Source organism: Loxodonta africana, chromosome 5 (assembly GCF_030014295.1).
Source record: "Loxodonta africana isolate mLoxAfr1 chromosome 5, mLoxAfr1.hap2, whole genome shotgun sequence".
NCBI classification, from domain to species: domain Eukaryota; kingdom Metazoa; phylum Chordata; class Mammalia; order Proboscidea; family Elephantidae; genus Loxodonta; species Loxodonta africana.
In genome coordinates, this window is record NC_087346.1 from 155903661 (window position 1) to 155922913 (window position 19253).

Sequence of the window (19253 nt, forward strand, 5' to 3'; positions counted from 1 at the left end):
ATGGCCAGAAGTACTGGGAGATCAAAGGAAAGCCTCCTCGGGATGCAAGGCAGAGGGGACACGACTGGATTGAGCTAATCATCAGCTAATTTACATCCTCCGTGGTTCTGCACAAGTTGATCAAGAGGAACAAATAGCGTACATCGAGGGGGAAACGAGTAATCAAGTTAGTACAAAGACAGGAAAATGCACGTAACGGCTTCTTTAAGTCTACCCCAGCCCACACTGGCTCCTCCCAGTGTTAGGCACACTTGCACGGACAATGTTTCTGAATCTGTTACATAGACGTTACACTAAATGCAGGTGCTCAAGTACGATCATCTTGTGAGAGCCCTGGCAAAGGGCCAAGGGGTGGCCTGTGGAGTAAAGGATTAACCCTGTCAGAGGAAATGTTAGGCACTTCGCTGCCAGCTCCTGGGAGGTAACCTCTGAGCCCTCAGAATGCCTGCCTGTCAGGAGTATCTCTGTTTACCTGGGGCCTTGGGCCTCGCCAGATAGTCCATGCTAAGAATGAGGTTTACGGTGGGGGCCTTGGGCTACACGGTATCAGTTCAGCCTCTGGGGTGGCTGGAGACCAAGGTCAGCCACACAGGTACTTGGTGCCTAGGTGATGGACCCCCAGTAAAGTCCCTGGACATCAGGGCTTGGGGGAGCTTGCCTAGCTGTCAAGACTTCGTACGCATTGTCACACATTGTTGCTGGGAGAAGCGCTGTCCCATGTTTCCACTGAGAGAGACAACTGGGAACTCACGCCTGGAGCTCTCCTGGACTCTGCCCCACATGCCACTTCCTGTTGCTGACTTTAATCTGAATACTTCCACGGTAGTAAAACATAACTGTGAGTCCTCCTAGTGAATTACTGAACCTGACGGTGGTCTTGGGGACCCTGAACTTGCTATCTCCCCCATCAGGCCGTAAGTCCCATGAGAGCAGGGATTTTGGTCTTTGCTCCCCAATGTTTCCCAGGGACCTTGTGCTCGGTAGGGACTCAGTAAACACAGGCCTGGTGCAAAGCGGGAGCCTGGTACTGTCATGAGAAAAACGAGGGTGGGTCTAAGACAGGGTGTTTCCATGAGGGTGAAGACAGCTGTTCCCGCAGGGGGTGCTGCTCTCAGGGCGACCCTTGCATAGTCACTGACCTCCACTGTACCCGCTGCTCACAGGGCCTGAGGGTCGGGCACCCGGGCACCCAGAAGGGGGCGGCCCCCGGGTCGGGGCAGTGTTTCCGTAGCCTCCGTTCTGCTCCAGGAGCTGCAAAGATTCCAAATGCAAGGAAATCAATTCTTTACGTTAACCGCTATAAAGATCAGAACTACGATCTATACCTGCTCCAGGCTGCAAAGGAATACTTCATACGTGCCACTACACAGGCAGCCACACCTTTCAAGGCCATGAACGTCAGGCAAGTTGGCTCTAAAGCTAATCCATCCCTTTCCCATATAAACCCAACTTCCTATAAAACCCAAGGGAAGAATTTCCCATGAATCTAAAGAGTCAGCTTGAACCAAAAGGCGGGTCAGAGTTAACAAATAAAATCTGTTAAGCCATTCTGTGAGACGATATCCAGGATGACACTTTTGTAACACACGGGAGCGGCCATGTGCACTTGCATTCACCCAGGAAGTGCCCCTGGGGCCCTACTCTGTCCAGGCTCGCCGCAGCCCATGGACACGCAGTGTGTGGGTGAGCATGGCCTCGAGGAATGAGCAGCCAGTCCAGCGGCAATCGAGCACCACAGTAGGGGGGGCCATCGGAAGATGCAGTGTGGCCACACCCTGCAGGACACCTAGGCCTTTGACATACCTTGGCTCTCTTCTTAAGTGAGATGGAAAGCCACTAGAGGATTTTGGTAGAGGAGATCTGATCTAGTTTAGCTTTTATACAAGGATCACCATGTTTGCCCAGCAGGGAGACGTGGACAGACGTCCTTGCAGGGATGGCAGCTCTCAGACCAGAACATCAGCAGAGCAGGTGGTGGGGTGGATGGCTCTGCTCTGCCAGTTGGACAGATTAAATACAAGGTATGAAAGAGATGAGTCAAGGATGACTCCAAAGTTCAGAGCCAGAACAACCAAAAGAACAGGGCTGCTGTTTTCCAAGGTGGACAGGGAAGACTGAAGGAGGAACATGCTTGGCAGGGAGATGAGGGAGTCTGGTTTAGGAGATGGCCATTGAGGTCCATGTCACTATCACATATCCACAGAGGCCCCTGACTGTGTGACTCCAGGGTCATGCATGATGGAAGCTGGAAGTCTTCAAGCAGAAGTAGCACTTAATGTGTCAGAGAGCAGAGGATTGATGGCTGGACCCCAGGGCATCCCACAGGGATGAGGGGACTGAGGAGGAAGAGGCGGCCAAGGAAAAGAAGTGTCTGAATGGCCAAGGGAGGTGAGGAGGCAACTGTGCCGAAAGGTCCAGGAGACCAGGAGTGACGTGGGTGGAGCTGGGGCATGGGCAGCAGTGCAGAGAACCCAGGAACTTGGCCAAGAGAATGTCCAGCAGAGTGGCAGCACATGAGGCTGGTTTGTGTGGTTTCAAGAGAGAATGGGAGAAGAGGATGGCGCAAAGACAGATGACTCGGCATGTCACTACGGAGAAAAACAGAGAAATGGGGCCTTAGCTTGCGGGATGAAGGGTCAAGAGAGAGCCTGGTGGCTTGTTTTCTTTTCTTTTTTAAATATGGGAGGCATTTTAACATGTTTAGATGCTGATGGAGAAAATGCAGCAGAGACACAAAAATTGGGAACATGGGAGAAAGGGGAGAACCATGTCTCTTGGTGAACAAAAGGAGGCACATCTAACACACCATGAGAAGCCGGTCATGGGCAGCACTGGGCAGAAGGGAGAGAATGCTGGGTGAAGGTGCTCACAGGCTAGTGGATGCACTGGTGGAGTGGGAGCACTCCTCACTGACTGCTTCTGCTTCCTTGTCAAACAGGAGGTGAGGTGTCTCCTGGTCAAACAGGAAGTGAAGGGTTTCCTGGTCAAACAGGAAGTGGGGACTTTCTTATCAAACAGGAAGTGAGGGGTTTCCTTGCCAAACAGGAAGTGAGGGGCTTCCTGGTCAAACAGGTGGTATCTCCCTGTCCAACAGGAAATGAGGGGCTTCTCTGTCAAATAGAGGTGAGGTATCTCCTTGTCAAACAGGAAGTGAGGTGCCTTCATGGCAAAAAAAGGTGAAATAGCTCCTTGCCAAACAGGAAGTGAGAGGTTTCCTTATCAAACAGGAAGTGAGAGGTTTCCTTGTCAAACAGGAGGTGAGGCGTCTCCTTGTCAAACAGGAAGTGAGAGGCTTTCTTGTCAAACAGGAGGTGAGTTGTCTCCTTGTCAAACAAGTGAGGCGTCTCCATGTCAAAGGTGAAGTATCTCCTTGTCAAACAGGAAGTGAGAGGTTTTCTTGTTAGACAGGAAGTGAAGTGTCTCCTTGTCAAACAGGAGGTGAAGTGTCTTCTTTTCCAATAGCAAGTAAAAGGTTTCCTTTACAAAAAGGAAGTGAAGTGTCTCCTTGTCAAACAGGAAGTGAGGTGTCTCCTTGTCAAACAGGAAGTGAGAGGTTTCCTTGTCTAACAGGAGGTAAGGTGTCTCCCTGTCCAACAGGAAGTGAGGGGTCTGTTTTAAAAAAAAGAAATGAGGGGTTTCCCTATCAAACAAGAGGTAAGGTGTCTTCTTGTCAAATAGGAAGTGAGGGGTTTGCTTTAAAAAAAGGAAATGAGGGGTTTCCCTGTCAAACAGAACGTGAGGTGTCTCTTCATCAAACAGGAGGCGAGAGGTGTCTTCTTGTCAAATAGGAGGTGAGGGGTTCCCTTGCCAAACAGGAAGTGAGGTGTCTCCTTGTCAAACAGGAGATGAGGTATCTTCTTGTCAAACAGGAAGTGAGGGGTTTCCTTGTCAAACAGGAGGTAAGGTGTCTCTACGTCAAAGGTTAAGTATCTCCTTGTCAAATAGGAAGTGAGAGGTTTCCTTGTCAGACAGGAAGTGAGGTGGTCAGTGTGAAGAGTCATGGTGTTCCTCCTTCCCCTGGAGCTATGGTTGCCCAGGACATGCCCTCCATCTTTCAGGTGCCCTTGCAGGAAGGTGGCTATGTGATTCAGTTCTGAACAAAGAGGCCTAAGTTCTGTGAGGTGTGGTGGCACTGGAACTCTCCTGAAGGCACAGCCAGAGCAGCCCACCCACTCTGGCTTCCTCTGTCTGGCCCCCATACCACCGCTCAGCCCCTGATCTATGGGGCCACGGAAGCCTGAAATCAAGGTGTTCACGGGGCCATGCTCCCTCCAGAGGCTCTGGGAGAGAATCCTTCCTTGCCTGTTCCAGCTCCTGGTGGCCCCAGGCATCCCTTGACTTGTGGCTTCATCACTCTAGTCTCTGCCTCTATCTTCACATGGCCGCCTCCTCTTCTGTCTCAAAACTCCCTCTGCCTTTCTCTTATGATAGACATGACTGCATACATGGCCCATCTGTATAATCCAGGGTAAAGTCCTCCTCAAAATCCTTAACTTAATCACATCTTTTGCTGCTTAGAGTAAGAGTCATCCTCTTGTCATAGAAGACAGCATTCACAGATTCTGGGGATTAGGGCGTGGACACATCTTTGGGGCCCTATTCAGCCCACTACGTGAGGTAATCGCTAAAACATGGCGTCTGTGACTTTCTCCTCATACTGCTTGCATATTCTTCACACCAGTTATCACTGTGTGACACGTCACACACATCTATCTCCTCAACCAGAACATAAGCTCCTTGAAGGCAGGACTTTCTGTTGTTCCCCTCAGATGGCAAGAGTGAGCACACGGCAGTATTTGCTTAATGGATAAACTCTGGGCTCGTTTATAATTCCCACCAGTACCACACTGGTAGTGTGAATTGGAGCCCCAAAGCCCACGTCATAGGAATCGTATTTCTCATAATTTTTATGTTTCTCCACACCTGGGACCCCACACAGGTGGCACACTTCCATGTTACTTCCACCAGCTATAATCAGGTGTCCTAGCCCCCTTCAAGGGGACTCAGGTCCAGCTTCATACCCAGCCCTCCAGTATGGTTGGGGGGTCCCTTCGCAGAGAGTAGAGTGAGACCTTGAGAACTGACCAGGTCTCTCTCAGTGCTATATCCAGATTGTGCAATTACATGAAACACCTCACAAGGTCAGACACCACTGCATAACCACATACCACGGTCCTGGATGGACCCACCCCCTTACCTCTGTGATGGGTGATTTAGGATTCACGTTTCTGGCAGCGGCGATTTCCTGGAGCTGGTTGACCAGCTCCGTGATGGTCAGCCGCTCCTCTGGGTTCACCTTCAGTGTGGAACCTACAACAGAGGCCAGCAGTGTGTTCACCAGTGGGTCACGACCGAAAGCCAGGGTGGTGCCAGGAGCTTTCCTGGGCGTTAGGGATCCCTGGGGTGGTGCCACATAGTAACCTGCTCTCACAGAACTTACAGACTGCCAGAGCCTGCTCATTTTAAACATATTACACTATTTTTAAAAGCAAGCTGGGGAATGGAGCAGTGGAGAATAATAAAACTGAACAAAATTATCACCGTTTTGGAACACTGTCAACGCACCAAAGGGCTGATCTGATGTGGGGCTCTGTGGAAAAGCCATGGCCACCCAGTGACACCGTCAGAAATGAGAGCAACTGGTACAAACCCCGAGGGGAGGTCAACACCACAGCTGCCCAAGGCTGCAAGGCTGGGAGAGGAGGGCAGTGAGCAGACCCCAATCCAACAGCTGTCCTCTCCATAAGGCCCCACCACCCTGCTTCCATTTTACAGTGAAAACTTACGAATGAGATCGTGAAAGACGGTGTACCGAGTGTCGTTCGGAGGAATTGAGTATTTCCCATTAACTATTCGAAGTTTTGCACCATCTTCAAAAGGATGCTGCCGGAAGCACAGCAGGTACAAGATGCAGCCAAGGGCCTGCGGGACGAGGACACAGGCTGAGCACCCACGGCTTGTGGGGACAAGACACAGGCTGAGCGCCCAGGGCTTGTGGGGACAAGACACAGGCTGAGCACCCAGGGCCCGCAGGAACGAGGACACAGGCTGCGTGGTCAGGGCCTGGGGGACAAGGACACAGGCTGAGTGCCCAGGGCTTGTAGGGACAAGACACAGGCCGAGTGCCCAGGGCCCGTGGGGACGAGGACATGGGCCAAATGCCCAGAGCCTGGGGGACAAGAACATGGGCTGAGTGCCCAGGGCCTGCGGGACGAGAACACAGGCCAAGAGCCCAGGGCCTGGGGGATGAGGACATGGCCCGAGAGCCCAAGGCCTACGGGGATGAGGACACGGGCTGAGGGCCTAGGGCACAGGGGAGCAGGTGTGGTAGTGGCCCAGGGGAAGAGTCAGTCAAGGCTCACGTCCTTCGTTTGGTTTCATGGATGAGCTTAATTTATAAATGTCAGACTACCACTCTCACACTGAGAACCACACGTTAACAAACCTGCTCATGGTGCTCCTTACAGCCTTGATTTTCTCACACTTATCAGCTGTAAAGAACGACTTAGTCTGGTGGGGTAAGCACATCTCAGCTCTTTTTTTTTAGACGGAAAGGTCCCTTTCAAAATGACATAGTCTGTAAGTTTAAACATTCCAGGAGTCTGGAGCGCATCGGGGGCCTGGGGGCTGCTGGGCTGCCTGGACCCCCACACCAGTCCCATCCCGATGCACAGGAACACACCGCTGTGGAAATTCTTGCTTAACAGGCTGAGTGACTACTAAGGGAAAGCACCATTTTCACATTTTATGGTTTTAATACAGCGAAGCCTGTGAGAGTGAACTCCATCAGGACTGCCTCATTTTTCCACTCGCAATTTTCCCACCTTTGACAGGGTACAGTCTTACCACTTTTCTGTCCCTTGTTTTGGTAGAAAATATTTGTGTTCTCCTTCTCTAACAGGTTTCTGCCTTACACAGGCTCTAGCCTTCCCAGGTTTTACTGTTTTAAGCCTGGAGTGACTTAGCACTGAATTAAAATATGCAGGAAAGAAATCTAGATAAACTGAGGAACTAACTAGTCATTATTCCCATGTGAAAAAGCTACCCAGCTACAATGGCAGCAACCACCTAGAACATCCAGGTGAGACAAAGCATTGTGCTGGCTCATCTTAGATGACCGTCCTTATCCCGGCTGGCAGGGGGGGGTGGGTGCACACACACCCCCGCAAGCATGCCTGGCCCCACGCTGAGGGGCTGCTTGGAGGGGTGGGGGTGGACCAAACAGGAAAAGCTCATTCAAATGCAGCTCAGGCCCAACGACCACTCACCGCTTCTGTCAGTAGAAAAAACAAAACTGGGGTCCTACTAATTCATGCATTTAAAACTGTGTGTGAAAGAATGAGCTGAGACTCGCTCAGAGACAGCACGGCACGAACCCTGCAGCCCTGTCCCATCCAGTCCCGACTGAACCCTCATCTAGCCGGGTGGTAGAGAGGAGAGGGGCAGTTTGCAGGCCCTGATGAACCACTGAAATCCTCCACTATATCCAGGCGCTGCTCCGTCCTTAGCCACAACCAATGGAGCTTGTGGTCTACCGTCCAGAACCTATGGGGGGACCCTACGTACCTCCTCAGGGATACCCTACCAAGGATACCCACAATACAGCTGGCAAAGTGAACCCCAAAACCAAAAAGCCAAACTCATTGCCCTCGAGTCAATTCTGACTCATAGCCTTCTAAAACCAGTGTAAGCAGGGACAGACCAAAGAAGGGATAACCTGGGCCAGTCCACCTGCCTCATAGCCTGCAGAACTGCTCTCTGTGGTTGCCGTTTCTGGGATGTACTCACCTGACCAGATCAGCCCTTCTGTCTTTAACAAACGTGCTAAATGACTTTCCTTTTATTGTTTTTGGCCAAAGGCTTATGAGATATTTATAATTTTTAAATTATACAGCAAAGGTAGTGGCAAGTTGTAATATACCACTGAGCGATTTCTCTACCAGCACACCGTATGGTGCAATGAGTTTGTACAAACCTCAAAAAAAATTTTTTTTTTTTTAAATTAACCAAGCCCAAAGAGAAGTCTTGCTTTTGCCCCAGGCGCCTAGGAGGTGGTCGCTATACCTTTGGAATGTCCTGCCTGATAATGGTGTCTCTGTTTACCTGGAGGACGTGGGCCACACCAGATAATCTATGAACAGCATGATTTCAAGGTCAGCCATGTGGTAGTGAGCCATGTCTATGTGGCCAACCTCAAAAAAAGTCTGCCACCAAAGCTTGTGTGAGCTTCCCTGGTTGGCAATACTCCGTGCACACAGTCACACAGTGTCACTGGAAGGAGTCAGTGCTGTCCACAACTCCACAGATAAAGGACAATTTGGAACTCTGCTGGACTCTGCCCCCCAACACATCTCTTCCTGTGGCTGGTTTTCATTTGCATCCTTTCACTGTAATAAACTGTAATCAAGAGTACAACAGCTTTCAGTAAGTTCTGTGGGTCCTTCCAGTGACTTAGCAAACCTGAGGGTGGCCTTTAGACCCCCAAATTCTGTAGCTGGTGTCAGAAATGAGGGTGGTTTTATGGTCCCCCCCAACATTGCACAAACTACAATTGGTCTTCACTTGAAAAACTGAGACTAAAATTGGTGCATGTCTGAGCTAAAATACAGTAATGGCTTCAGCACTGAGGCACAAACCTAGCAGGTTAGATTATAACCGTCATGTACAAAAATTCCACGATATACCTGCACAGGGGCCCAGGGTCAGCAAGTGGCTGTTGATGCCATCGTTGTCCCTGTTTTTATGTGAATGCCCACGGCTACAGCCAGACTAGGAAGGGCATGGGAAACCTCTGTATGGGCCAGGACATTCTGTGCATGGGACCACCCATCCACGCTTGACCACAGCACACCGAGGGGCACCCCCGGCAGGACGGGCAGAGGTGCAATGGGTCGACGGACTCCCCGCCCTCCACCCCCACAGAGGCCCCTTGTGCCAGACTGACACAGGCACCACAAGCAGAGACAAGGAGGATCGTACCCAGATATCCTGCTTCTCACTGATTGGGAAGTTTGAGTACAAGTCTATGATTTCTGGTGTCCTATACATGGGCGTTGTGTTCCTTGTGATCTGAAAAAAAAAAACACAAACATTTCCAAGGAAAAATTACATGCAGAGTAATATATTTCCTTTCATCGCAATGACCTGCAACTCCCCAGGCTGTCCAACAACATGAGGCCAGCAGCCCGGTCGTCCACTCAAGGCGTTCGTCAATGGACATGTATTTACCTCATCGTGTTCCAGAAAGATCCGAGGTTGTTCAACTCCCCACGCACACCACCACTGCCACTTATCTTTAGATTAAAGCCCGTTTCCCACCGTCTGTGTAGTGTGACTTACTTGGTCTCTAGAAATCTCTTACTGCACTAACTTTTAATTTAAAAAATGGACCAAAGGATTCGCCTTTGTGTCCTATATTGTTTGTTTAGAAGTCGGAGGATGTCTCCCTCAGCACAGGGGACTATCCCAGAAGTCCACCAGGAGGCACCTCTGAAGGAAGGCCTGGGATCCTGAAAATTCAGCCATGAAAACCCTATAGAGCAGAGTTCTACTCTGATACACATGGGGTCGTCACAGGTCAGAGTCAACCCAACAGCAGCTGCTTGGTTCCGGGGGCTGGGTGGTACGAACAGTTAACGGTTAAAGTGCTTGGCTGCTAACTGAAAGGTTGGAGGTCCGCGTTCACCCGGAGGTGCCTTCAAAGAAAGGCCTGGGATCTACTTCTGAAAAAATCAGCCATGAAAACCCTGTGGAGCACAGTTCCACTCTGACACACATGGGGGTGCCACGAGTCGGAGTTGACTCGATGGCAATGGTAACTGGCAGTGAATTATTTGAATGTATTAAAGGAAGTACTGTCCTGAAAGGAGCCTCCCAATGGGTTCCTGTAGGGGGCAGAGAAGTCCCCAGAAAGGCAGTAATAACTACCCCAAATTTACCCAGGGAGCGTAAGTTTTTATATCAAACTCAGAGACCCACGTCAGGGAGAACATGAGATGGAGAACGAGGCTGGCACGTGAATACGAGGGGAAAGGAGGCCTTTTCAGCAGGAGGTGTGAGGTGACCTGAGCATCCTTGTGGGGACCAGTGAGTCAGGTACTCAGCACGTGCCTTCGTACACACGCAAGCATGCACACACTCGAAGTCTGTGACTCAGGCATGAAGGTCAGACAAACACGTGTCTGGAAGTCCCACAGCAGACTTGTGTCCTGACCTTGGGCTGACAGAGATTTCTCACACGGGATATGAAGGGCGCAAGCAGCAAACACAAAGTGTGCTAAACTGTTCTCCATGTGAAGATCTTCTGGTCAATAGAAATCTCCCTTAAGATGGTAAAGAAGCAAGTCACAGGCTGGGAGAATACATTTGCGAGACACGGCCCCCACAAAGGGCTGGCACCCAGAATGTATAAATCAAGCCTACAATTCCCTGAGAGATCAAAGACAGTTAAAGGAAAAGAGGCAGGAGACCTGAACAGGCACTTCCAGAACAACAGCACGTGGCAATGTGCATGTGAAAAAGGCACTTGGCCTCATTAGTCAGCAGGGAAATGCCAATTAACAACACAAAGTGACAGCAATCACAAACCCAAGGCTGGTGCCCGGGGAGGGCTGAGGAGTGGCAGGGCACCACACACTGACTGAGGACAGGAAGCCAGCCCAGGCTCTGGAGAACCATTGGCAGGATGGGTTACAGCCGCACACCTGTATGCCCTCGGGCCCAGCATGTCACCTGGCGGTGTGCAACTGAGAGGTGCAGGAACTGTGTGTACCCAAAGACACGGCCATGGCAGTCAGACACAGCTCCAAGACAGTCAGCCCCAGAGCCACCCAAACACGCCTCAACCACAGGACCACAGCCAGAGGTATGTTCACAGGGAGAACACTGAAAGGCAAGGGAAAGGGACAGACTGCAGCTCCTCACCACGCGAGGGAATCTCACAAAGAGTGTGCAGAACCCGAGCCAGACCCAGAAAACTCTGCTATGTGGCTCAGTCCACAGAGTCAACGGCAGGAGGACAGGCTAGGCCACTGAGGCTGAGGGTGACGATGGCACAGCATGCTCACTGGGTGGAAAGGCACCAAGCTGTGCAATTACGACTCCACACTGTTCTGTAGAGGGGACATGTTTCCACGAAAAACTTCATTTTATATAAACTGTGTATTTAGCTTTGAGCCTTCAACCCAGCAATCTCCTTCTAGGAATTCACCCAGAAAATACACTCCCAACAATGCATGTGCACGAGGTAACCCACGACAACACTGTCTGTATTGTCAAAACACGGAGAACAACCTGAGCAACGAGCACAGCAGACTGGCTGAACACACCGCAGCACGCACAATGGAGCGCTACGCTGCCCAGCTCGGTGACCTGACGTGGGCTGCTTCCCAGGACTCCATGAGGTGAGAAGACGACGCGAAGCAGACGAGCACACGCAACGTGCAGCGTCTGGTGCGAGAAGACGGGGAAGCTGGAAAATGTACATCTATTTGCTTACTGTTGGACAAAGAAACAAGGATAAACCCGAAACGATGAAGCTGGGGACCTATGTGGAGTAGGAGGCAGGAGTGTGTTAATGTTTTTACATGATAAAAGAATAAATGAAATTAAAGGGAAAAACCTTAAACGGAACACAAGCTGAAAAAGGGGGCGGGGGGGGAGTGTATTTCAAATGAGTGACACGACCACACAGAAGAAGAAAATGATAAGTAATCCAAGGATCCCCCGAGCCCAGTGTTGACAGTCCTAATCCAAGGATCCCCCGAGCCCAGTGCTGACAGTCCTAATCCAAGGATCCCCCGAGCCCAGTGCTGACAGTCCTAATCCAAGGATCTCCGAGCCCAGTGTTGACAGTCCTAATCCAAGGAACTCCTGGGCCCAGTGTTGACAGACCTAATCCAAGGAACTCCTGGGCCCAGTGCTGACAGTCCTAATCCAAAGATCTCCTAGGCCTACTCCTGACAGTCCTAATCCAAGAACTCCTGAGCCCAGTGTTGGCAATCCTAATCCAAGGATCTCCTGAGGCCAGTGTTGACAGTCCTAATCCAAGGATCTCCCGAGCCCAGTACTGACAGCCATAATCCAAAGATCTCCTGGGCCTACTGTTGACAGTCCTAATCTAAGAATCTCCTAGGCCCACCCATGACAGTTCTAATCCAAGGAACTCCTGAGCCTAATATTAACAGTCCTGATCCAAGGAAATAGAGCCTGGGTGGCTCAATGGTTAAGAGTTTGGCTGCTACCAAAATGTCAGCAGTTCAAATCCACCAGCCAGTCCTTGGAAACCCTATCAGGCAGTTCTACTCTGTCCCATAGGGTCGTTATAAGTATGGCACACAAGAACAACAAAAACAATCCAAGGAACTCCTGACCCCAGGGTTGAGAGTCCTAATCCAAAGAACTCCTGAGCCAAGAGTTGACAGCCCTAATCCAAGGAACTCCTGAGCCCAGTACTGACAGTCCTAATTCAAGGAAACCACCACTCATCTGTCAGTTTGCTGTACTATGGTGGCTTGTGTGTTGCTGTGATGTCGGAAGCCATGTCACCGGTATTTCAAATCCCAGCAGGGTCACCCATGGTGAACAGGTTTCAGTGGAGCTTCCAGACTAAGACAGACTGGGGAAAAGGACCTGGCAATCTACTTCTGAAAAAAAACTGGCCAGCGAAAACCTTATGATGAGCAGCAGAACACTGTCTGATACAGTGCCGGAAGATGAGCTCCTCAGGTTGGAAAGTGTTCAAAATATCTGGGGAGCTGCCTCCTCAAAGCAGACTCGACCCTGATGATGTGGATGGAGTCAAGCTAGCCAGACCTTCATTAGCTGTTGTGGCACGACTCAAAATGAGAAGAAACAGCTGAAAGCATACATTAATAAGTGAAACACGAAACCCTTGAAGACCAATATCCTAGGCATTAGTGAGCTGAAATGGACTGGTACTGGCCTTTTTGACTCAGACAGTCATAGGATCTACTATGCTGGGAATGACAAATTGAAGAAGAAAGGCATCCAAGTCATTGTCAAAAAGAACACATTTCAAGATATATCCTGAGGTACAACTCCGCCCATGACAAGCTAATACCCATATGCTTACCAGAGAGACTAGTTAATATAAATTATTATTCAAACTGACGTACCAACCACCAGTGCCAAAAATGAAGAAACTGAAGATTTTTACCAACTACTGCAGTCTGAAATTGATCAGGCATGCACTCAAGATGCACTGATAATTACTGATGATTGGAATTTGAAAGCTGGAAACAAAGAAGCACTGGTAGTTGCAAAATATGGCCCTGATGTAGAAACAACACCAGAGATGGCGTAACAGAGTTTTTCCAGAACAACAACTTATTCGTTGAAAATACCTTTTTTAAACAACATAAATGGTGACTATACACATGGACTGTCCTTTGTCAGTTGGTCGTACCGTGGGGGCTTGTGTGTTGCTGTGATGCTAGAAGCTATGCCACCAGTATTCACATATCAGCAGGCTCACCCATGGCAGACAGGTTTCAGCTGAGCTTCCAGACTAAGACAGGCTAGGAAGAAGGACCTGGCGGTCTACTTCTGGAAAGAATTAGCCAATGAGAACCTTATGAATAGCAACGGAACACTGTCTGATACAGTGCCAGAAAATGAGCCCCCCAGGTTCAAAGGCACTCAAAAGACAACTAGGGAAGAGCTGCCTTCTCAAAGTAGAGGCGACCTTAATGACGTGGATGGAGTCAAGCTTTCCAGACCTTCATTTGCTAATGCGGCATGACTCAAAATGAGAAGAAACAGCTCCAAACATTCATTAATAATTGGAACATGGAATGTACGAAGTATGAATCTAGGAAAATTGGAAATCACCAAAAATGAAATGGAGCACATAAACATCGATATCCCAGTCATTAGCGAGCTCAAATGGACTGGTACTGGCCATTCTGAATTGGACAATTACAAGGCCTACTATGCCGCGAATGAAAACTTGAGGAGGAATGGCATTGCATTCACTGTCAAGAAGAACATTTTGAGATCTACCGTGAAGTACAATGCTCTCAGTGATGGGATAGTATCTACACACGTGTAAGGAAGACTAGATAATACGACTATTCTTCAAACTTATGCAACAACTACTAAGGCCAATCCATACTTGAGTATGGTTTACACCTCAACATAAAGAAAACAAAAATCCTCACAACTGGACCAATAAGCAACATCATGATAAACTGAGAAAAGACTGAAGTTGTTGAGGATTTCATTTTACTTGGATCCACAATCAACACCCACGGACGCAGCAGTCAAAAAATCAAAAGACGCATTGCATTGGGCAAATCTGCTGCAAACGACCTCTTTAAAGTGTTGAAAAGCAAAGATATCACCCTGAAGACTAAGATAGGCTTGACCCAAGCCATGGTATTTTCAATCCCATCATATGCATATGAAAACTGGACAATGAATAAGGAAGACTGAAGAAGAATTGATGCCTTTAATCGTGGCGCTGGCGAAGAATACTGAATATATACCATGGACTGCCAACAGAACAGACAGACCTATCTTGGAAAAAGTATAAGCAGAATTCTCCTTAAAAGAAAGGATGGCGAGACTGTGTCTTACATACTTCGGACATGTTATCATGAGGGATCAGTTCCTGGAGAAGGACATCACGCTTGGGAAAGTACAGGGTCGGTGGAAAAGAGGAAGACCCTCAACAAGGTGGATGGACACAGTGGCTGCAACAATGAGCTCAAGCATAACAAGGACTGTAAGGATGGCACAGGATGGGGCAGTGTTTTGTTCTGTCGTGCACAGGGTCGCTATGAGTCAGAACTGACTTGACGGCATCTAACAACAACAACAATACTAAAGCCAAAGATGAAGAAATTGATTTTTACCAATTTCTGCAGTCTGAAATTGATCAAATATGCAATCACGATGCATTGGTAATTACTGGTGAATGGAATGCGAAGGTTAGAAACAAAGAGGAAGGATCGGTAATTGGAAAACGTGGCCTTGGTGATAGAAACAATGCTGGAGATCGCATGACAGGATTTAGCAAGACCAACGATTTCTTCATTGTACATGCCTTTTTCTCAATAATGCGACTATACACTTGGACCTCACCAGATGGAATACACAGTAATCAAATCAACTACATCTTTGGAAACAGACAACAAAAAAGCTGAATATCATCAGTCAGAACAAGGCCAGGGGCCTACTGTGGAACAGACCATCAATTGCTCATATGCAAGTTCAAGCTGGAACTGAAGAAAATTAGAATAAATCTACAAGGGCCAAAGTATGACCTTGAGTATATTCCACCTGAATTTAGAGACCATTTTAAGAACAACCTGACATTTTGAACACTAATGACCAATGACCAAAAGAGTTGTGGAATGACATCAAGGACATCATACGTGGAGAAAGCAAAAGGTCATTAAAAAGACAAGAAAGAAAGAAAGGACCAAAATGTATATGAGAAGAGACTCTAAAGCTTGCTCTTGAATGTTGAGTACCTAAGCAGAAGGAAGAAATCATGAAGTAAAAGAACTGAAGAGAAGATTTCAAAGGGCTGCTTGAGCGGAAAAAGTAAAGTATTATAATGACGTGTGCAAAGACCTGGAGATAGAAAACCAAAAGGGAAGAACACGCTTGGCATTTCTCGAGCTGAAAGAAGTAAAGAAAAAATTCAAGCCTCAACTTGCAACAGTGAAGGATTCTACGAGGAAAATGTCAAATGATGCAGGAAGCATCAAAAGAAGATGGAAGGAATATACAGAGTCGTTACACCAAAAAGAACTGGTCGAGGTTCAACCACTTCAAGAGATAGCTAGCCTATGATCAGGAACCAATGGTACTGAAGGAAGATGTCCAAGCTGCACTGAACACACCAGTGGAAAACAAGGCTCCAGGAATTGATGGAATATCAGTTGAGATGTGTCATGGATTGACTTATGTCCCCCCAAAAATGTATCAACTTGGTTAGGCCATGATTCCCAGTACTGTGTATTTATCCTCCATTTTGTGATTCTAATTTTATGTTAAGAGAATTAGGGTGGGATTGTAACGCCACCCTTACTCAGGTCACCTCCCTGATCCAATGTAAAGGGAGCTTCCCTGGGGTGTGGCCTGCACCACCTTTTATCTCTTAAGAGATAAAGAAAAGCAAGCAGAGAGTTGGGGACCTCATACCACCAAGAAAGCGGCACCAGGACCTTCGGACCAGGGGTCCCTTTGCCTGAGAAGCTCCTTAACCAGGGGAAGATTGAGGGCGAGGACCTTCCTCCACAGCCAACAGAGAGAGAACCTTCCTCTGGAGCAGAAGCTCTGAATTTGGACTCTTAGCCTACTTTACTGTGAGGAAATAAATTTCTGTTTGTTAAAGCCACCCACTTGTGGTATTTCTGTTATAGCAGCACTAGATAAGACAAAATGTTTCAACAAACGGATGTAGCACTGGAACCTTACTTATCTATGCCAAGAAATTTGGAAGACAGCTACCTGGCCAACTGACTGGAAGAAATATATATTTATGCCACTTCCCAAGAAAGGTGATCCAACCGAATGTGGAAATTATTGAACAATATCATTACTATCACAAGCAAGTAAAATTTTGCTGAAGATTATTCAAAAGCAACTGTAGCAGTGTATCAACAGGGAACTGCCAGAAATTCACAATGGATTCGGAAGAGTACATGGAACCAGGGGTATCATTGCTGATGTCAGGTGGATCCTAGCTGAAAGCAGAACATACCATAAACATGTTTACCTGGGTTTTACTGACTATGCAAAGGCATTCGACGACATGAATCATAACAAATTACGGATGACATTCCTGTCATAGATTGAACTGTGTCCCCCAAAAGTATGTACATCAATTTTGCTAGGCCCTGATTCCCAGTATTATGTGACTGCCCACCATTTTGTCATCTGATGTCATTTTCCTATGTGTTGTAAATCTTACCTCTATGTTAATGAGGTAGGATAGGCGGGAGTTATGTTAACGAGGCAGGGCTCAATCTACAAGATTGGACTGTGCCTTAAGCCAATTTCTTGTGAGATATAAAAGAGAGAAGGCAGCAGAGAAACTGGAGGACCTCACACCATCACAAACAGAAAGCTGGGAACAGAGCACGTCCTTTGGCCCCAGGGTTCCTGCACAGAGAAACTCCTAGACCAGGGGAAGACTGATGACAAGGACCTTCCTCCAGAGCTGACAGAGAATGGATTCCCTTGGTGCTGACACCCTGAATTTGGACTTCTAGCCTACTATACTGTGAGAGAATAAACTTCTGTTTTTTTAAGCCATCCACTTGGGGTATCTGATACAGCAGCACTATATGACTAAGACAGATACAAAAAATAGGAATTACAGAACACTTAATTATGCTCATGAGGAACCTGTATGTAGATCAAGACGCAGTCATTCGAACAGAACAAGGGGATACTGCATGGTTTAAAGTCAAGAGAGGTATGTGTCAGGGTTGTATCCTTTCACCATACCTATTCAATCTGTATGCTGAGCAAATAATCTGAGAAGCTGCACTATATGAAGAAGAACGGGGCATCAGGGTTGGAGAAAGACTCAGTAACAACCTACATTATGCAGATGACACACCTTGCTTGCTGAAAGTGAAGAGGACTTGAAGCACTTACTGATGAAGATCAAAGACCACAGCCTTCAGTATGGATTACACCTCAACATAAAGAAAACAAAAATCCTCACGACTGGATCAATAAGTAACATTATGATAAACAGAAAAGACTGAAGTTGTTGAGGACTTCATTTTGCTTGGATCCACAATCAATGCCCATGGAAGCAACAGTGAAGAAATCAAAAGACACACTGTACTGGGCAAATCTGCTGCAAAAGACCTCTTTTAAAGTGTTAAAAAGCAAAGATGCCACCTCGAAGACTAGGGTGCCCCTGACCCAAGCTATGGTGTTTTCAATGGTCTCATATGCATGGGGAAGCTGGATGATGAATAAGGAGGACCAGAGAATAACTGATGCCTTTGAATTGTGGTGTTGGCAAAAAATACTGAATATACCATAGATTGCCAGAAAAACAAACAAATCTGTCTTGACGAAGTACAACCAGAATGCTCCTCAGAAGCGAAGATGGCGAGACTATGTCTCACTTTGGACATGTAATCAGGAGAGATCAGTGTCTGGGGAAGGACATCATGTTTGGTAAAGTAGAGGGTCAGCAAAAAAGAGGAAGGCCCTCAACAAGATGGAATAACACAGTGCCTACAACAATGGGCTTAATCATTACAAGGACTGTGAGGATGGCACAGGACCAGGCAGTGTTTCGTTTTGTTGTACACAGGGTCACTAAGAGTTGGAACCGACTGCACAGCACCTGACAACAACAACATACACACGGACCTTGCTGAATGGAACATACAAGAATCAAATCGATGACATCTGTGGAAAGAGACAATGGAGAAACTCAATGCGAGTCAGAACAAGGCCAGAGACCTGCTGTGGGACAGACCACCAACTGTTCATATGTAACTTCAAGCTGAAGCTAAAGAAAAATAAAACAAGTCCACAAGAGCCAAAGTGTGGCCTTGAGTATATCCCACTTGAATTTGGAAACCATCTCAAGAACACATTTGACGCACTGAATGCTAATGACTGAAAATCAGACAAGTTGTGGGATGACGTCAAGGATATCATACATGAAAAAAGCAAAAGTTTGTTAAAATTTAGGAAGGAAAGAAAACACCAAAATGGATGTCACGAGAGGCTCTGAAACTTGTTTTTGAACACAGAGTAGCTCAAGCGAATGGAAGAAACGATGAAGTAAAAGAGCTGAACAGAAGATTTTAAAGGGCGACTCAAGAAGATACAGAACTCCCGGGCGCTGACAAGGAAGCTTCTAGCCTCCAGAACTCTGAGACAATACACTTCTGTTCTTTAAAGCCCACCCACTTGTGGTATGCTGTGTTACAGCAGTCACAGGAACCTGAGGCTCCACTTTAAAGAATCCTGATATCTGGCATTGCAATTGTTGGGCAGTTGACTAGACATGGTTTTCCTATAAATGATGCTCTGAAAAAGTAAGATCCTGCTAGGTTTGCAGGGTGCCCTAAGAAACCCACCTCTGCGATACTAACGGGATTTCGAGGGATGAGAAAATTCATCCATTTGATAAACACTGTCTGGTGCCGGAGAATACAGAAAAACGTAATCTACAAGGGAGCGTGTCAAACAAAAATGGCTGTGTTCCAAAGAGTGAGAAACACCCTTCTCTCCATCTCAAT

At 47.7% G+C, this 19253-nt stretch overlaps 1 protein-coding gene across 4 annotated transcripts in view; it reads right to left on the minus strand.

Moving 5' to 3' along the window:
* GAK (cyclin G associated kinase) overlaps positions 1-19253 on the minus strand; it is a 122713-nt gene that overhangs the window by 63735 nt on the left and 39725 nt on the right. For all 4 annotated transcript variants that reach the window (XM_064286101.1, XM_064286100.1, XM_064286099.1 and 1 more), the window contains exons 7-10: positions 8980-9069; positions 5787-5922; positions 5198-5310; positions 1140-1251 (exon numbers count right to left, since the gene is read on the minus strand). In XM_064286101.1, the coding sequence (XP_064142171.1) occupies positions 1140-1251; positions 5198-5310; positions 5787-5922; positions 8980-9069 (451 nt within the window). The remainder of the gene's footprint in view (positions 1-1139; positions 1252-5197; positions 5311-5786; positions 5923-8979; positions 9070-19253) is intronic.